A 21,029-nucleotide genomic window follows, 5' to 3' on the forward strand; every position below is an offset into this window, starting at 1 on the left:
GGAACAAGACAGGGATGCCCACTCTCACCACTCCTGTTCAACATAGTACTGGAAGTATTAGCCATTGCAATTAGGCAAGAAGAAGAAATAAAAGGCATCCAAATTGGAAAAGAGGAAGTAAAACTGTCCTTATTTGCAGATGACATGATATTATACATACAAAACCCTAGAGACTCCATCAAAAAGCTACTAGACTTAATACATGAATTTGGCAATGTAGCAGGATACAAAATTAACCCCAAGAAATCTGAGGCATTTCTATACACCAATAGTGAACTTTCAGTAAGGGAGATCAGAAAAACAATCCCATTTACCATCGCACCAAAAAAATTAAGATACCTAGGAATAAACTTAACTAAAGAGGTTAAAGACCTCTACTCAGAAAACTACAGGACGTTGAAAAAAGAGATAGAGGAAGACATAAACAGATGGAAGAACATACCATGTTCTTGGATTGGTAGAATCAACATCATTAAAATGTCCATACTACCCAAAGCAATCTATACATTCAACGCACTTCCCATTAAAATACCAATGGCCTTCTTCAAAGATCTAGAACGAACTCTCCAAAAATTCATCTGGAATAAAAAAAAGACCCCGAATAGCTGCAACGATCCTGAGAAAGAACAAAGTAGGTGGGATCTCAATGCCAGATATCAAGCTGTATTACAAAGCCACTGTTCTCAAAACTGCCTGGTACTGGCACAAGAACAGACATATAGATCAGTGGAATAGAATAGAGAGTCCAGAAATTAGCCCGAACCAATATGCTCAATTAATTTTTGATAAAGGAGGCATGAACATACAATGGAGCCAAGATAGTCTCTTCAATAAATGGTGTTGGGAAAATTGGACAGACATATGCAAGAAAATGAAACTAGAGCACCAACTTACACCATACACAAGAATAAACTCAAAATGGATAAAGGACTTAAATTTACGACAGGAAACCATAAAAATTCTAGAAGAATACAAAGGCAACAAAATCTCAGACATATGCCAAAACAATTTCTTCACTGATACAGCTCCTAGGGCAGTTGAAACTAAAGAGAAAATGAACAAATGGGACTACATCAAAATAAAAAGCTTCTGCACAGCAAAAGAAACCATCAACAAAACAACAAGAAAACCCACCTCGTGGGAAAACATATTTGCCAACGTCATATCTGATAAGGGCTTAAGCTCCAAAATTTATAGGGAACTCATACAACTTAACAAAAAGAAGATAAACAATCCAATCAAAAAATGGGCAAAGGATCTAAATAGACACCTTTCAAAAGAGGACATTCAGAAAGCCAAGAGACATATGAAAACATGCTCAAAGTCACTAATCATCCGAGAGATGCAAATCAAAACAACAATGAGGTACCATCTCACACCTGTCAGAATGGCCATCATCAACAAATCAACAAACGACAAGTGCTGGAGAGGTTGTGGAGAAAAAGGAACACTTGTGCACTGCTGGTGGGAATGCAGACTGGTGCAGCCACTATGGAAGGCAGTATGGAGGTTCCTCAAAAAATTGGAAATGGAACTCCCATTTGACCCTGTGATCCCACTTCTAGGAATATATCCCAAGAAACCAGAAACACCAATCAGAAAGGATATATGCACCCAGATGTTCATAGCAGCACAATTCACCATAGCTAAGATCTGGAAACAGCCTAAGTGCCCATCAGTAGATGAATGGATTAGAAAACTGTGGTACATCTACACGATGGAATACTATGCTGCTGTTAAAAAGAAGGAACTCCTACCATTTGCAACATCATGGATGGAACTGGAGAGCATTATGCTAAGTGAAACAAGCCAGTCAATGAAGGAAAAATACCACATGATCTCACTCATTCATGGATAATAAAGACCATTACAAACTTTTGAACAATAATAGATACAGAGGCAGAGCTGCCTCAAACTGATTGTCAAACTGCAGTGGGAAGGCCAGAGAGAGTTGGGGGGCAGGAGGGAGGGGAGTAAGAGATCAACCGAAGGACTTGTATGCATGCATATAAGCATAACTAATGGACATAAGACACTGGGGGGTAAGGGAGGGTAGGGGTTTGTCAAGGGCGGGGGGAAAAAAGGACACTTATGTAATACCCTTTGTAATACTTTAAGCAAAAAATAAAAATTAAAAAAAAAAAAGTATCAATTAGCTGCAGAAAAAACAATCTCAGTAAAAGTCAACTCAAGTAACCTAGTACATACACATGCAGCTAAGGGCAAAGATGATTTTAAAAGAAATCAGTTTTTCATTCTAACAAATACCCACTGAAGACCTACTATGAGAACATGGTGCTGGGTACTAAGTTCTTTTCTACCAATATTATGACTACGGGTCAGGGCAACTTAAAACAAGAAAAATAGCCGAAACCGGTTTGGCTCAGTGGACAGAGCGTCGGCCTGCGGACTGAAAGGTCCCAGGTCTGATTCCGGTCAAGGGCATGTACCTGGGTTGCGGGCACATCCCCAGTGGGGGGTGTGCAGGAGGCAGCTGATCGATGTTTCTCTCTCATCGATGTTTCTAACTCTCTATCTCTCTCCCTTCCTCTCTGTAAAAAATCAATAAAATATATTTAAAAAAAAAAAAAAACACAAGAAAAATAAACTAACCTAAGCCACAAGAACAGTATCTAATAACTGATGCTTAAATGACTGGAGACTTGATTTAACAGCATCTCAGGACAGGCACCCAAAAGTATAGCTAAATACGAAGGATGCTCTGTATAAAAGTGTCAGTGTGTATGTGCGCATGCAAGTGCATACTTGACCTCCATCCTGGAGGCAGTCCAGGCTCACAGTTCATAGCTTGGGCTTGATACACAGAGACCTGAGTTCAATATCCAACGCTGCCATTTAAAGCTGTGTGACTGTGGTCCAGAAACCTCTTCAAGACTCAGCCACCTCAACTGTCAAATGGGGATAAAATAGCACTTCCTTTAAAACGCTATTCATTTAGCTCGCTTCTACTGAAGGTATGCCTTGCCATCTGGCACTGTGCTAAGCACTGAGAGTTACGTGTGAAAACAGTGCTTGGCACGTGTTAAGAACAAAGCAGGAATTTTGTCTGTTTTGTCCCCTGTTGCAAGCTCGGTATTTAGAACAGTGACTAGCATGTAGGAGGCTTACGATATATACTGAATAGGTGTGCGGTGTCAGGTGGGGCAGAAACTATCCCCTCGCCCACAACCCTTGTTTGGGTTCAGCCTTCTTGCGCACAGACATTTGTAAACACTGCTAAAAGTTCAAGTCTCTTTTTTTTTTTTTTTTTTAATTTCAGAGAGGAAGGGAGAGAGATAGAAACATCAATGATGAGAGAACCATCAACTGCTGCCTCCTGCACACCCCCCATTGGGGGGATCGAGCCCACAATCTGGGCATGTGCCCCTGGCTGGAATGGAACCTGGGACCCTTTAGTCCGCAGACCGATGCTATATCTACTGAGCCAAACCGGCTAGGACTCAAGTCTTAGTTTTAATAAGAGTTACAAGTGTAAATCCTGGGACTCCATACGAGATTTTCTGTCACACATGTCTAAAGTACCTTTAATTGAACATTTTGTACAATCAAACATTAAGCATACACGGAATTAAAGTATAATGCACCCTCATGTACTCATCAGCAAGCTTCAATAATAACAAATTTTTGCTGTATTAAAAAATGTTTCCCAAACCTTAGCAAATTAAGACTAATAAACACCTATCTATTCACACTTACCTACTAGTTGTTAGTCTAAGACAGTGGTTCTCAACCTTCCTAATGCCACGACCCTTTAATACAGTTCCTCATGTTGTGGTGATCCCCAACCATAAAATTATTTTTGTTGCTACTTCATAACTATAATTTTGCTACTGTTATGAATCATAATGTAAATATCTGATATGCAGGATGTATTTTCATTGTTATAAATTGAAGATAATTAAAGCATAGTGATTAATCACAAAAACAATATGTAATTATATATGTGTTTTCCGATGGTCTTAGGTGACCCCTATGAAAGGGTCGTTCGACCCCCAAAGGGGTCGCGACCCACAGGTTGAGAACCACTGGTCTAAGAGAATGAGGAGGAATATTTAAGTTCTCTGACATAATTGTGGTTCTCACATCAGCTCTCTTATGAGATGACACTGCACAGCAAAAATCAATTTCATTAGCAATGAGCATTCAGAGAAAACAATAATCAGTCCTCCCCTGTCCCCTTCTACTCTGCTATTTTGTGCCTTTCTGATAAAATGAAAGCATATCTCAATACAAGTCATGTAACCTTTTTGTCAAAAGATCTCTTTAGATCTCAATTTTTTAAGTAGCCAACAGAAAAATAGTGCTACACGTGAATTATGGATGTAATAAATCTGTCTCAAATACCTTCAGGTCAATATGCTATCTTCCTTTTGAGGAGCTCAAAACTTCCATCATCAAAGTGATTCTCAGTTTGCCATGCGAGGCATTCCGGGTCAGGCCAGGGCATTTCATCTTTACACCAATGGTCTCACTTAAGGGTGTTGTACGTAAAGCCAATGGCAGGCCTCCTCACTGATCCAATCCTCAGTGTTTCATCTTATCATTCTATACAGATGCTTCTTATCACTCTACTAGAGGCCCGGTGCACGGATTCATGCACTCATGCACGGGGGGGGGGGGGGGGGGGGCGGTCCCTCAGCCTGGCCTCAGCCCTCTCACACTCCAGGACCCTTTAGGGGATGTCAGACTGCCAGTTTCGGCCGGATCCCCGCAGTCAGGCCAAAATCAGCAGTCTGACATCTCCTAAGGGATGTAGCAGTGCTTGAAGCAACAGGCAGCCGGGGAGGAACCCGAGCCGGGGCCAGGGGCCGGACGCCGCACTGCTCCCACTCCTTCAGGCCCCAATGTGCCTGCCACTGCTCAGTAGCACTGCTGTGGAGGCGGGAGAGGCTGGTGCTGCCACAACTGCACTCGCCAGCCGTGAGCCCAGCTTCTGGCTGAGCAGTGCTCCCACTGTGGGAGCGTGCTGATCACCAGGGGGCATCTCCTGCATTGGGCATCTACCCCAGGGGTGGGCAAACTTTTTGACTCGAGGGCCACAATGGGTTCTTAAACTGGACCGGAGGGCCGGAACAAAAGCATGGATGGAGTGTTTGTGTGAACTAATATAAATTCAAAGTAAACATCATTACATAAAAGGGTATGGTCTTTTTTTTTTTTAGTTTTATTCATTTCAAACGGGCCGGATCCGGCCCGCGGGCAGTAGTTTGCCCACAGCTGATCTACCCTCTGGTGGTCAGTGCGCGTCATAGCTACCAGTCGACCGGTTGAGTGGTCGACCAGTCGCTTAGGCTTTTATATATATACTAGAGGCCCGGTGCACAAAAATTTGTGCACTGGGAGGGGGGGTGTCCCTCAGCCCGGCCTGTGCCCTCTCGCAGTCTGGGACCCCTCGGGGGATGACCACCTGCTGGCTTAGACCTGCTCCTCGGGGGATTGGGCCTAAGCTGACAATCAGACATCCCTCTGGCAGCCCGGCAGCCCTCGGGGGATGTCCACTTGCCAGCGGGGAGCAGACCTAAGCTGCAGTCGGACATCCTTAGCGCTGCTGAGGAGGCGGGAGAGGCTCCCACCACCACCACTGTACTGGCAGCCATCAGCCTGGCTTGTGGCTGAGCAGAGCTCCTCCTGTGGGAGCACACTGACCACCAGGGGGCAGCTCCTGCATTGAGCGTCTGCCCCCTGCTGGTCAGTGTGTGTCATAGTGACCAGTCATTCCCAGTCTTTCTGCTGTTAGGGTCAGTTTGCATATTACCCTTTTACTATATAGGATAGAGGCCTGGTGCACGGGTGGGGGCCAGCTGGTTTGCCCTGAATGGTGTCCCGGATCAGGGTGGGGGGTCCCACTTGGGTGCCTGGCCAGCCTGGGTGAGGGGCTGATGGCTGTTTTCAGCTGGTCACACCCCCTTCAGGGTGGGGGTCCCCACTGGGGTCCCTGGCCAGTCTGGATGAGGGGCTGAGAGCTGTTTTCAGGCTGGCCAAGCTGGCGACTGAAGCTCCCAGCCTCTCCTTTTTTTCTCTTTTCTTTTATTCTGGGATTTATTTACCTTCTATAATTGAAACTTTGTTGCCGCTCCAGCTCCAAGGCCACAGCCTTCTGAAAGCAGGTATCTGGGGTTTGTTTATCTTCTATAATCGAAACTTTGTTGCTTTTGGAGCTGTTGCTTTTGGGCTCAGAGCCGGGCCGCGGCAGGCGGGGAACCTTGGCTTCCTCCATCACTGGAGCAAGCAAGCCTCCTGCTCGCTTCAGCTGCGTGGCTGCCAGCCGCCATCTTGGTTGGCTGTTAATTTGCATATCCTGCTGATTAGCCAATGGGAAGCGTAGTGGAGGTATGGTCAATTACCATGTTTGTCTATTAGATTAGATGTATAAATTGATTCACCCAGTAACCATATCCATCTTATACATAACCATCTTTTTTGTACCAGCTGGTATTTTATCCCTCAGATTACTTTCAAAGCTACACTGGCCCAGAGAAGGCCAAGTACAAGCCTTCTCCTCACTCAGAGGCACAAGTGCCCATCTGCACCCATCAGGCGATGAACAGCTACTCAATCTCAGTACAGCACTTTTCCCTAAAGATGCATGCAACTCTTGAACAAAAGATAACGTTAGCCAATAGAGTTAATACATTGCAGATGGATCACAAGAATTCTCGTGTTTTCTGTTTTAAGGCTTGTGGCCAATCACGAGAATTCTTTAAAAAGATATTAGCTTGTAAGAACATGTAATAAATAACTTCAAAATGCAATGGGTATTTAATTTTAAAGTGTGCCTTTAACATTTATATAAAATGCTTTTTTTGTACTTATTCAATAGAAACTTATCTGGCCACTGGGTAAAGCTAGCAATAAAACTACTGGTCCGCAATGTGTTACGTTAACAAGTTCCATATGTTTTATAAAGACAATAACTTAGGACACAGTGAGAAACAAGTAAGTATTGATCCAAATTCAGGTGCAGGAACATCAAAGCCGTCTACTTCTCAGTAGGAGAAACATCCAGTATGATCCCAGAAAACTGCCGGTCAGGGAAAAAGAGAAGAAAACATCGCACTGCAAGCAAGGATGGACCAGAGAACCTCTAAGATTCCCAAGAGTCTGTGGTTGTAAGTAGTTTCCCAATGGGATACACTAGCTATCCCAAATGACAGGGTTTTTCTAACTTAGACCTATGTTCCTGTACTACCATGTTGATCCCAATGCCCTTCTCTTGAACCTAAACAAAGCCCAGCTGCACACATAGGAAAGGATTTAGTGTTCACAGCAACAAACTGATTTTCTACTGCACCCAGGTGACTTTTTTTTAATGTTCCTTTTTAAGTTACCAAAGTTAAGGTAAGCAAGGGAGGATTTCCCCGGTGATGATATGTGCCCTACTTGATGCGCTTTAACATTAAACTAAGAATTAAACTGCTGATAAGTCATTGAAGTCTGGCTTTCTTACAAAACATTCATATTAATTCAAGCAAAACATTAAAGAGCATTACCTAATGAGTCATACTAAAATGGCAATGAAAAGAACAACCATTAAGACTCCCAGAGCACCAGTGGATCACAAGTTATCACCACTCCCGGCCTGAAATGTTTTAAGACTAACATCAAACTACCTACCTGAGCCCCCACAGGTACCCTGTTCCTCCCTGAAATACATAACACTTACCAAAGCACTGCTGTGTGCAAATGCAGAGACTTCCTTCTCTAAAACGAAACTGAAGGGACTTCTTTGGAAGAACAGTCACTAAGTTAACGCTATTGCTGACCTAAAGGCTCAAGGGATCACTGGGAAAGGGGGGCTGTGTAACTGTGTAATTATGGTCTCTCAGACAACTGTGACCCTCACATCAGCTTTCTTACAAGAGCAAGGAGCAATTAAGATGGCACAACACAGGGAAAATATTCATTGAACAGTCACAAAAACACAGTAATTGGTACCTCTTTCTTTCTCTCTCCCCCCGCCCTTTCATTTACTCTACTGTTTTGGGTTTTTCTGATAAAAGAAAAGAACATTTCAATGCAGTCCAAGTATATTTATGGCTAATTCCACATCATGTTTTATATTTTAGTAAGTCTGCCATTGTTTTTTTAACAATTTTAACAGATGCCATTCTCAAAAAAATTTAGATACCAGAGAACAAAAATATACATAACTTTAATTTAAATCTCTAAATTACTGGACTAGCTGCACATTACCAAAGAGGGTTTTATATTAAATCAACACTTTTTCTAATCTGAAAGACATGTTATTTTATTATCGCTTTTACTGTATCACAGAATGTACAATTACTGTTAACATCTGACAAGTTTCCAATAGGAATGAAAAGTTAATTAGTAATAGACTGTGGTCTCTGAATTCAGGTAGAATCAGCTATATAGCTTGGGCAACTTATAACCTATCTAAATTCCAGTTTCTCTATATATATGTAAAGAAACTGGAATATATATAACATATATATATATATATATATATATATATATATATATATAATGCAAATTGTCCCCTCGGGAGTTCAACCAGGAAATGGAGTTCGATCGCTCGCTATGATGTGCACTGACCACCAAAGGAAGGCTCTGGCTGGCAGCCAGAAGGCCCCAATTGGCCCTGATCGCCGGCCCGGCCTATGGACCCTACCATGCACAAATTTCATACACCGGGCCTCTAGTCTATCTATAAAATCGGAATATGAAGAATGCTTATACAGACCTTGAGAGATTTTGCAAGATTATATGAGATAATGCACATTAGAGCCCTTGGCCTTTGTTCCTGACCCAAAGCAAGTATCCCGTAAGTGTAAACTACTGCCATCCTCCAAACTGATATTACTACTATCATCACTACGTACTTATCAAAACAAACAATATCCCACACATTGCACTGGATGCCAGATACTTTACCATATTTTCTCATGTATTCATTTCTGCAACTCTAGAAGGTGGGTATACTATTTTTATTACTATTATTATTATTAACCACATTTTACCAATGAGTACAGGGAGAAATAATGTGGGCCAGAGTTGGGCCAGATTAGAAAGGACTATTATTTTATGTTTGGAGAGATAGGAGCCAGTCATTAAGGGATATTTAAGGGAGACTAATATGGCAGCACCTCATAGACTGAAGTAGATGAGCTCTATAAAAAGATAAAATCAATCAGCTAAGAAACAGCCCTAGAAGGAGCTTCTCTGCCAGGGCCAGCCTGGCACCACCAGGAGCTGGCTGACACAACGAGGCAGGGGTGCCTTCCTGTTGCACATGAGCAATTCCACAGAACAACAATGTCAGACAAAGACACTCTGGCAGGATGAGTCAAGACAAAAACAAGACCTCTCTGTAATTAAGACACTCAGTCATGGAATCACCCCCGCTTCTTGACACCAAGCAACCAAGAGCCAAGCCCTGCTTCCTGGAACCCTCCTTAAATCACCTTACACAAGCCAAATCCTCTAATAAATCCCTTCTAACATCCTCTGAGACACCCCACAATTCCCCATGGTGTGTGTGTTTTCACATCGCAATGAGGTAATAAACCCAACTTTGTTCAACTACAAGTGTGTCTTTGGCTGGAGGTCAGGGACAGAAATGAGAGCCTGTACTAGGCTGGTAGTAGGAATGGAGGCAAAAAGAGACAGTTCCAGTTTAAAAAAAAAATATGTAAAAAACTAGCAACAGACAATTAAAGGGAAAAAAGTTGAGAATCATATACCACTTTGAAAGTGGATGACTGAAATATATAAACTTAGAGTGGATATGGTTAAATTAGCTTCTCTTTATGAACTGCATAAAAGATAAAGGAAGACACAAAATATTTAGTAGGCAATTTAGAGACTGAAAAACAATGATGTCTGGGCCCAGCTCCAACGATTCTCATTTAATAGATCTTGAGTGCAACCTGGGTATCAAGATGTTTAAAAGCTCCCCAGGTGATTCCAATGTGCAGCCAAAGTTGGGAATCACTATCTTTGAGAATGCCCAACAGACTCCTGGGGCAAAAAGCTAAAACAAAAGAGCTGGCCTGAAAACCAAACAGGATTCCTAGATAGAGTGAAAGTAATGGAAATGATTAAGGAGTCAGTGCGGTTAACAAATGGTAGCCAGAACCCAGGCAGGACTGGTGAGATGGGTAGATGACAGGGAACATGGTCAGCTGGTAAAGACAATATTCTGCATTAGCAAAATCTTCAAGCAAGAGACTTGCAGTCCTCTGCGGCTGCCTCCACAACAACTCACCCACCATTGCCAATGGCTGTAACTGTGCAGCCTGTTTGTGTACAAATGGAGGTGGAGTCAGCCGAGCGCTTTTCTACCTGGTGTTTCCACACTGCCATCTAGTGGGTCAGAACGGCCAGGAGCTGATCTGAACTGGAAGTGAATTCGAGGTCTGAACTCATTTGGTTACAAGGCAGATAAACAGCCTAAATTCAAGGGCTTGATTCTTATGTTTTCCTGTTAGAGCAGAAGTCAGGCTTACCGTACAGGTCTTCTTATGGAGGTGAAGCAACTGTTCTAAAATTGGTAGTTGTGAGGCATAACATTTGGAATGTACTTAATGCCACTGAATTGAACACTTAAAAATGGACTAAACGGTAAATTTTGTTACTTTCTGTCACTTTAAAAGGGTGAATGGTATGGTACTGTCATGTGCCGCTTAACGACAGGGTAAGTTCTGAGAAATGCGTCATCAGGCGAGCTTGTTGATGTGCAAGCATCACAGTGCACTTACACAAACCTAGAGGGTACAGCCTACTACACACCTAGGCTGTTCGGTACAGCCTATTGCTACAAGGCTCAAGCCTGTACAGCATGTGACTGTACAAAACAACATGAAATTAAATCAGCACAAGAAAAAATGGTGCAATCAGGAGATGGAAACACGAGATGTGTGAGGCTGCTGCAGGCCAAAGAGGGTATTCTGTTTTACAGCAAACTATTTTTTATAAGTAGAATGAGTACACTAAAATGACAGTAGAAAGTATGGCATAGTAAATACATAAATCAGCAACATAAATTGTTTATTATCATTATCAAATGTGATTTACTGCACATAAGTGCATTTGCTATACTTTAATACGACTGGCAGCCCAGTAGGATTGTTTACACTTCCATCACCACAAACATGTAAGAAATGCATTATATTAAGATGGCTATAACGTCACCAGGCAGTAGGAATTTTTCAGCTCCGTTATAATATTATAGGACCACTGCTTTGTGTGGTCAGTCCTTGACCAAAATGTCATTATACGTCGATTATTTATTAATTATATCTCAATACAACTGTTACAAGAAAGGAGACAGTGGCAGCAAATACAGATATGATCTCAAGAACTGTGGAAAGTTTTAAAAAGGATGTCATAAATCATTCAATCTCATTTCAAGCCCCCTTCATTACAAAAAAGGTAAATCGACGCTCAGAGAATTAAATTACTTTCCCTGTTCACCTAGACAGTGAAACCTAGGCCAAAAAAGGGAACTGTTAACTTATTAAAAAGCCTTCTCTTGTCTCCCAATCTTGAGAAGTGATTTTTCTTAAGCTTGGTGCTTAGCAACACTATCTTTTGCTGCCCAATTTATTACCTGGTGATCTCAGCCACACCAATGAATTCAACTAGCAGCTGTATCACTGTTGTTCCAATAATTCGAGCTCAGAAGCCTGCATTCATCCTTTACTCCTCCTCACCCTATAATCAAGTCAACAAATTGGGTAGACTCTTCTCTCAAAAGGACTTGTTTTATATTCCAGGCCCTCCTCCACCTCTTAACTCAGGCCTTCACTACTGTACAACTAGAGTAAACCAAATCTTCTCTCAACTGGAATCCTCATCTCCAATCTTTCCACATCTCTCTCCAATCACAGAATTCATCCAAATCTGTGATGAATTAGTATTCTTTCACTAATCTTCTATAATTTTGTACATTTCATACTGCTACACAAAAATCATTTTATGGTCTCCTCAATACCTATAAAGAGTTTAAATCTTTAGCCTGACCATCAAGCCTTCTGTATTCCAGAATCTATTCCAACTCTATCTCCTATAAGTTTCCACACAAACTCACTCCAATGTAGTCAAAATGGTCCACTAAAGAATCTATATTCATTTCCCTATTAGTTATTCCCCCATAGGTATTATCTATGGCACTTCCTTCTACTATTATGCCTTTTTTTTTTTTTTTATCTTGCCCAAAGGTTCTCATCTCAGGGTATGTACCATCATTACCTGTGGAGCTTTAAAAGGATCTTTAAGAATGTGGCCCAGAGTGCAGCCACTATGGAAGACAGTATGGAGTTTCCTAAAAAAATTGGAAATGGAACTCCCATTTGATCCTGTGATCCCACTTCTAGGAATATATCCCAAGAAACCAGAAACACTAATCAGAAAGGATATATGCACCCCTATGTTCATAGCAGCACAATTCACCATAGCTAAGATCTGGAAACAGCCTAAGTGCCCATCAGTAGATGAATGGATTAGAAAACTGTGGTACATCTACACAATGGAATACTATGCTGCTGTTAAAAAGAAGGAACTCTTACCATTTGCAACAGCATGGATGGAGCTGGAGAGCATTATGCTAAGTGAAACAAGCCAGTCAATGAAGGAAAAATACCACATGATCTCACTCATTCATGGATGATAAAGACCATTACAAACTTTTGAACAATAATAGATACAGAGGCAGAGCTGCCTCAAACTGATTGTCAAACTGCAGTGGGAAGGCCAGGGAGGGTTGGGGGACAGGAGGGAGGGGAGTAAGAGATCAACCGAAGGACTTGTATGCATGCATATAAGCATAACTAATGGACATAAGACACTGGGGGGTAAGGGAGGGCAGGGGTTTGTCAAGAGTGGGGGGGGGAAAAGGACACTTATGTAATACCCTTTGTAATACTTTTAGCAAAAAATAAAAAATAAATAAAAAAAAAAAGAATGTGGCCCAGAGAAAAACCAAGATGGTGGCATAGGTAAACACTGGAGATTGCTGCCTCGAACAACCACTTCAAAAATACAACGAAAAGACAGAACGGACATCATCCAGAACCACAGGAAGGCTGGCTGAGTGGAAATTCTACAACTAGAAGGAAAGAAAAAAGCATACTGAGACTCAGAGGAGGTGTGGTACGGAAGTAAAATACAAAGGTGTGGAGGTGCATGCGGAGGGGGCTGGCGGCTGAGGACACGATTGTCTTTTTCAATCAGGAGGGAGTCTCAAGCTCTGAGCTCCAGTTCCAGGCAAGTCTCTGGGGACCCAGACTCATACGGGAGAAACTGAACTGTCTGGCATCGGTCAGAACTCGAGGGCAGCTTTCTCTCGGAGGCGCTTGCAGTGATTGCCAGGGCCTGTGTGGGCAGGACTGAGAGCAGCCATACTGCTCGCTCCACCCGCCCTGTTGATTCCCTGGGACCCTGCCCCACCCAAGCCGTGCACTGAGACCTTTGCATATGAAAGGCCTGGCCCTTTCTAATCTGAAAATTACTTAACAAACTGCAGCTGCCCAAGGCCCCAGAGCAACTTGCATTGCTTCACAGCTGGCTCCTGCTGGGTAGCCCAGGCAGAGACTAGATTAGCACCTCCTTATATCCAAGAGTCAGTGTACCCAGTGGTCAGAGTGGGACCATTCAATTACAACTCCTCAGATCCATAAGGGACACACTCAGGGGGCAGACTCAGTGAGCACCAAAGCCCCACTGAAGCAAGTCTTTCCCCAGAAGGGTGTCTCCAGCACAGAAGTTCTCCCACTGTAGACACAGCTGATTCTCACAGCCAATTGGCCTGGAGGTCAATTCCTCCCAGTGTTACCTACAACAATCAAGGCTTAACTACAAGACTGTGCACAAAGCCCACAAGGGGGTGCACCAAGAGTGTCTACCTCAGGTAATTGGGGAGGCTGAGCCACTGGGCCCTATAGGACACTTAGCACAGAAAGACAATCTATCGACACAGCGAAGCATAAAAAATGCTGAGACAAAGAAACAGGACACAAATAACAGAAATGGAGGAAAGCAAACTACTGGATATAGAGTTCAAAACCACACTTTTAAGGTTTTTCAAGAATTTTCTAGAAACCGCCGATAAACTTAATGAGACCCTCAAGAAATCTAGTGAGACCCTCGAGGTTATGAAAAAGGACCAACTAGAAATTAAGCATACACTGACTGAAATAAAGAATATTATACAGACTCCCAACAGCAGACCAGAGGATCGCAAGAATCAAGTCAAAGATTTGAAATACGAAGAAGCAAAAAACACCCAACCGAAAAAGCAAAATGAAAAAAGAATCCAAAAATACAAAGATAGTGTAAGGAGCGTCTGGGACAGCTTCAAGCATACAAACATCAGAATTATAGGGGTGCCAGAAGAAGAGAGAGAGCAAGATATTGAAAACCGATTTGAAGAAATAATGACAGAAAACGTTCCCTACCTGGTGAAAGAAATAGACTTACAAGTCCAGGAAGCGCAGAGAACCCCAAACAAAAGGAATCCAAAGAGGAACACACCAAGACACATCATAATTAAAATGCCAAGAGCAAAGGACAAAGAGAGAATCTTAAAAGCAGCAAGAGAAAGGCAGTCAATTACCTACAAGGGAGTACCCATACGACTGTCAGCTGATTTCTCAACAGAAACTTTGCAGGCCAGAAGGGAATGGCAAGAAATATTCAAAGTGATGAATACCAAGAACCTACAACCAAGATTACTTTATCCAGCAAGCTATCATTCAGAATTGAAGGTCAGATAAAGAGCTTCACAGATAAGGAAAAGCTAAAGGGGTTCATCACCACTAAGCCAGTATTATATGAAATGCTGAAAGGTATCTTTTAAGAAGAGGAAGAAGAAGAAAAAGGTAAAGATACAAATTATGAACAACAAATACACATCTATCAACAAGTGAATCTAAAAATCAAGTGAATAAATAATCTGATGAACAGAATCAACTGGTGATTATAATAGAATTAGGGGCATAGAAAGGAAGTGGACTATTCTTGGGGTGGGGAAGGGGTTTGGGGGATGCGGGAAGAGACTGGACAAAAATCGTGCACCTATGGATGAGGACAGTGGTGGGGGGGTGAGGGCGGAGGGTGAGAGGGGAACCGGGTGGAGGGGAGCTAGGGGGGGAAAAAAGAGGAACAACTGTAATAAACTGAACAATAAAGATTTAATTTTAAAAAAAAAAAGAATGTGGCCCAGACCTCTGGATTATCTTCAAAATTCTATAGGCAAATTTGTAAAAGGGGTAAAAACCAATGATTTGTAGACTTTAATAAAATCCTATATAACAAAGAGGTAATATGCAAATTGACCATCACTTCAACACAAGATGGCCGGCAGGGGAGGGCAGTTGTGGGCCATCAGGCCAGCAGGGGAGGGCAGTTGGGAGTTACCGGCCGGCAGAGAAGGGCCGTTGGGGGCGACCAGGCCTGCAGGGGAGGACAGTTGGGGGGACCCAGGCCTGCAGAGGAGGGCAGTTGTGAGGGACCAGGCCTGCAGGGGAGGGCAGTTAGGGGCAATCGGGCCGACAGGGGAGCAGTTAGGCATCGATCAAGCAGGCAGGGGAATGGTTAGGGGGTGATCACGCTGGCAGACAGAAGCAGTTAGGGGCAATCAGGCAGGCAGGAGAGCAGTTGGGATTGTGAGAGGAATGTCTGACTGCCCATTTAGGCCCGATCCCACCAGGGTCGAGCCTAAACCAGCAGTCGGACATCCCTCAAGGGGTCCCAGATTGGAGAGGGTGCAGGCTGCGCTTAGGGACAACCCCCCACACACACACAAATTTCATGCACCAGGCCTCTAGTGTTTTATAAAATGCTTAGGTTTTTAGCACCTTAACTGAGCATCTAATATTATACAGTCAAAAAATAAAAATTTAAACCACCCAGAAAAAATTTTATTTAAATATCCAAGCACTCTTTTTTGATCAACTGCACAACATAAATCTTTCTAATTAGCATCTACTTCCTAATAGGAGGTAAACACAGTAGCTGAAAAATGCTTAACAACAATTAAATTTTAATATACTCATCAAATTCATTTGTGAGAAACATCACAACCACAAATTAAAAATTAAACCTAATACATGCTTGTCCTATATGTGACAATCATGTAAATATGAACAGAGCATGAGAATATAAATGTCCAGTTTGAAACCCAACTTGCAGAATTATTTATGGATATCATAAGAAGCTTGAATGAACCCAGTTATGGCAATGTCACCTTAGCCCTTGAGTATAAAGATGCAGACCAGGGAGTCAGTTAAGATAAAAAAGCAAGATAATAGTTGTCCACCCAAACTACACATTATAATAACCTGGAGAGCTTTTAAAATTGCCATTCTCAAGCCACACTCTAAACTAATTCAATCAAAACCTCTGGGGTAGGACGCCTGAGTAGTTTTTAATTTTTTTAGTATGTTCTTTATTGATTTTAGAGAGAGGAAGGGAGAGGGAGGGAGAGAGAGACAGAAACATCAATGATGAGAGAGAATCATCAATCAACTGCCTCCTGCGTGCCCCACACTGGGGATCGAGCCCGCAATCAAGGCATGTGCCCTGACACTCAACCACTGAGCCACACCAGCCAAGCAGCCATGAGTATTTTTTAAAGTTCCCCAGGTGCTTCCCATGTGTAGCCAATATTGGGAACTTCTCACAGAGAAATCTAAAGATCAGAAATATTCAGAAGCAGAGACAAAGAAAAACATGCCAGAAAAGAAGGTAAGTTGCTGTCTCTTATTAATTTGTGAGTGATTTTTGTATATTAAGGAAATGTGCTTTTGTGTTGGAAATGTTTTCCCCAATTTCACAGCTTTTCCATTGTAAGACAATGAAACTTTGACACACAGATGTATTTAACGTTTATGGAGTTAAATCTGTCCATTTATCAATCCATCTTTTCCTCCTTATGTGGTTTCTCTTTTTATTTTTGCTTTAAAGGCTAACAACAACAACAGAGGACTTCTTGGCATGATTCTCCACCAAAGTCATGAATTAAGAAAGTAGAATTGTGAATGTCTTAATTGCTTAAAATTAAACATGAATAGATCGTGTGTAAAATAGTAAACTGGCAACATGTTAACATTAAAAAGGAAACTTTCCTGATTTCACTATATATAAAAAAGTAAAAGAAAAGAGATGCGGTTTGGTTATTCGTTGGGGTGGTCCGTGCACTTAGCTCCTGGGCTGCGGCTCTTCCTCGGGCAGCAGGAGCGGCGTCACGGACTAAGAAGCGGCCTAAGACTTCAGCGTTGAGTGAAAGAAAATGACCCGAACCAAGCCGACTGCTCGCAAATCCACGGGTGGGAAAGCGCCCCGCAAACAGCTGGCCACTGAAGCTGCCAGGGAAAGCGCCCCCTCTACCGGCGGGGTGATGAAGCCCCATCGCTACTGGCCCGGGATCGTTGCGCTTCGAGAAATCCGCCGTTACCAGAAATCGACCGAACTTCTGATCCGGAAGCTGCCTTTCCAGAGGCTGGTGAGGGAGATCGCCCAGGATTTCAAAACTGACGTGAGGTTTCAAAGTGCAGCCATCGGTGCGCTGCAGGAGGCCTGCGAGGTGTACCTGGTGGGTTTATTTGAAGATACTAATCTGTGTGCCATCCACGCTAAGAGAGTCACCATCATGCCCAAAGACATCCAGTTGGCTCGCCGGATACGGGGAGAGAGAGCCTAAGGGAAGGCAGTTTTTACGGTGTTTTGTAGTAAGTTCTGTAAAATACTTTGGCTTAATTTGTGACTTTTTTTGTAAGAAATTGTTTATAATATGTTGCATTTGTACTTAGGTCATTCCATCTTTCACTCAGGGTGAATGCGAAAAGTGACTGTTCACAGACCTCAGTGATGTGAGCACTTGCTCAGGAGTGACAAGGTGCTAATATGCAGAAGGGATGGGTGATATTTCTTGCTTCTCATGATGCATGTTTCTGTATGTTAATGACTTGTTGGGTAGTTATTAAGGTACTAGAATTGATAAATGTGTACAGGGTCCTTTTGCAATAAAATTGGTTATGACTTGAAAAAAAAGTAAAAGAATGGCTTTAGTTGTCAATTTTTACTTTAAAAATAAAATGTCATCATAGCCGGTTTGGCTCAGTGGTTAGAGTGTCGGCCAGAGGACTGAAGAGTCATGGGTTCGATTCCAGTCAAGGGCATGTCGTACCTCATTTGTAGGTTCAATTCTGCCCCCGGTAGGGGCCCAGCAGGAGGCAACCAATTGATGTGTCTCTCTCACATCCATGTTTCCCTCTATCTCTTCCCCTCCATTCCACTCTTTCTAAAAATCAGTGGAAAGCCCTAGCCAGTTTGGTTCAGTGGATAGAGTGTCAGTATGAGGACTGAAGGGTCCCGGATTTGATTCCAGTCAAGGGCACATGCCCAGGTTTCGGGCTCAACCGGGTCGGGGGCTTGATCCCCAGTAGGGGGCATGATCCCCAAGTAGGGGTGTGCAGGAGGCAGTGGATCAATAATTCTCTCTCATCATTGCTGTTTCTATCTCTCTCTCCCTCTCCCTTCCTCTCTGAAATAAATAAATATATATTTTAAAATAAATTAATAAAAATCAATGGAAAAAAATATCCCCAAATGAGGATTAACAAAATAAAATAAATGAAATGAAATAAAATGTCTTATGGTGCTTATCACATAGGTTATGTGCCTTTTCAGAACTGTTTATAAATATAATTGTGTTTCTGGAAAACAACCATTTGAGTTCTAAGATTAGAATGAGATATAATAAATAAGATTATCCCACACAATGATGTTTAGTATTTTCATCCTACCAAGTAATTACTATAGCAAAAATTAGAGGGATAAAATCGTGTGCACAAAATCTTTCACAGTAATAAATCCCATTATAAGTAGATGAACAGGCTCAAGTTTTCCTCTAGCTGGTCACAAATTCAAATGCGACCACCAGTTGCAGACATGAGTTGTGACTGTTAGTGTGAATAACATGGTCATTATCAGTAAGGCACTGGTATGAATTTGACCAGTGCTCTTTCATTATAGTGAGTTTTATTTATTTTTTTAAATATATTTTTATTGATTTCAGAGAGGAAGGGAGAGGGAGAGAGACAGAAACAATGATGAGAGAGAATCATTGATCAGCAAGCCCCCACCGGGGACAAAGCCTTCAACCAGCATGCACCCCTGGCTGGGTTGGCTCAGTGGATGGAGCATCAGACTGCAGGCTGAAGGGTCCCAATAACATGGTCACTACTAATAAGGCACTGATGTCAATTTGACCAGTGCTCTTTCATTATGGTGAGTTTTATAGAGATACTTATGACAAAATTTGACTTGTTCACATTTTTATAGAATTCAAAACAAAAGTTATGATAAAAATCAGAGGTTGAGAACAGTTTGGAAAGGAGGTTCACTCTGAGTTATTAAATGCTAATAGCTGAAAAGCCAGTCACTACTCTGAAAAATGTCTGCATGCTTTTCACCCCATTGTCCACGAGAGGGAGCATCACATCCAGTTAAGATTCATGGGGAACTCTGACATGGAAATGGGAAATCAGGTAAAACTGGATTTGCAAAAATTTTAGATGTAGTATTTACAGAATTAGATGTAAAATCAAATTATAGGTTTCCCAAGAAAATCTCAAAGGAAATATCATCAAATAAGTGCACCGGCCCGGCCAGTGTGGCTCAGGAGGTCATGGTTTCCAGGCAGGGCACATGCCCAGGTTGTGGGCTCCAGACCCAGTAAGGGGCATGCAGGAGGCAGCCAATCAATGATTCTCATCATTGATAGTTCTATCCCTCCCTCCCTTTCACTCTCCCTTCCTATCTCTGAAATCAACGAAAATATTGTTTTAAAAATAACTGGGCTACTGAGTACTAAAAGTTTAAAAGGACTTACAGAAATTAGTGTAATGTAAATACAAATTCTGAGATATCTCTGAAATCATATGCAGAAAAAATGTATGCTCTGGCTCAGTAAGTCTGCATTGATTACAAGCCCCCAGTTGATACTGATGCTGTTGATTCACAGACCACACTTGCTTAATTAAATTTCCAAACTTACATGTTTAACTCTTATATAAAATTAGAGAATTTTATATAAGAAAGACCCTAAACCAGTGATGGTGAACCTCTGACACGCGAACTCATTTTTTTGGTTGATTTTTCTTTGTTAAATGGCATTTAAATATATAAAATAAATATCAAAAATATAAATCTTTGTTTTACTATAGTTGCAAATATCAAAAAATTTCTATATGTGACACGGCACCAGAGTTAAGTTAGGGTTTTTCAAAATGCTGGCACGCCGAGCTCAAAAGGTTCGCCATCACTGCCTTACACCTTGAACTCCTAAATGGTAAGTAATTGCCTTCACCAGGAAAAGCACTCAGAAGAGGTCGGGCTCCCTTTGCCTGAAGAACCTGCAACGGCCGCCCAATGACAAGTGCCTTGCAGGGGACCATTGACGCTTCTCAGGAACCACCTCACCACCTCTCAGTGTTTCTAAACCTGTGATCAGACTCAAGTCCTGGCAGGCCCCAAAGGACAAAGCTAAAAGTGCAACCCTTGAGGAGGTGCATTACCGGCCAAAGGAACAACAGGATTCTGCCACTTTCTAGCAACAAAAACTCGGGAAACACCTAGGGCCGTGGTCGGCAAACTGCGGCTCGACAAACCGCAGCTCGTGAGCCACATGCAGCTCTTTGGGCCCTTCAGTGTGGCTCTTCCACAAAATACCGGCTCTTCCACAAAATACAGTGGGGCCTTTGTACCGACTTCTGCGCATGGGCCACGAAGTTTCAATCGCACTGTACGTGCACGCCCGCACGTGGTATTTTGTGGAAGAGCCACACTGAAGGGGCCAAAGAGCCGCATGTGGCTTGTGAGCCGCAGTTTGCCGACCACGGACCTAGGGGAAAGGATCCCGAAAGTGCTGGAGTGCTGGATTAGGGTGGAAGATAGGCTGGATGAAGCTGAATCTATTGCACTGAGCAGAGATTGTGGAGTCAGCAGCTTGGCTCAAGCAGCTGGGAATGGCTTTAACACTTTGC

The 21,029-nt window shown here is 42.5% G+C and overlaps 2 protein-coding genes across 3 annotated transcripts in view; one reads left to right on the forward strand and one right to left on the reverse strand.

The window, feature by feature from the left end:
• Positions 1-21,029, reverse strand: part of SMYD3 (SET and MYND domain containing 3) — a 521,599-nt gene that overhangs the window by 485,114 nt on the left and 15,456 nt on the right. The gene's annotated exons all lie outside the window — the stretch shown is intronic.
• Positions 17,273-17,695, forward strand: LOC138999134 (histone H3.3-like). Its single transcript, XM_070401173.1, has one exon. The coding sequence runs from the start codon at positions 17,273-17,275 to the stop codon at positions 17,681-17,683; it is 411 nt and encodes a 136-aa protein (XP_070257274.1). The 3' UTR covers positions 17,684-17,695.

The sequence above is a fragment of the Myotis yumanensis genome, unplaced genomic scaffold (genome assembly GCF_028538775.1).
Source record: "Myotis yumanensis isolate MYYU_CA2020_CCGP unplaced genomic scaffold, mMyoYum1.0.hap1 SCAF_22, whole genome shotgun sequence".
NCBI classification, from domain to species: domain Eukaryota; kingdom Metazoa; phylum Chordata; class Mammalia; order Chiroptera; family Vespertilionidae; genus Myotis; species Myotis yumanensis.

What these genes read in the sequence shown, in the direction of transcription:
- LOC138999134 (XM_070401173.1), top strand. Translation starts at nt 17,273, where the DNA reads ATGACCCGAACCAAGCCGACTGCTCGCAAATCCACGGGTGGGAAAGCG.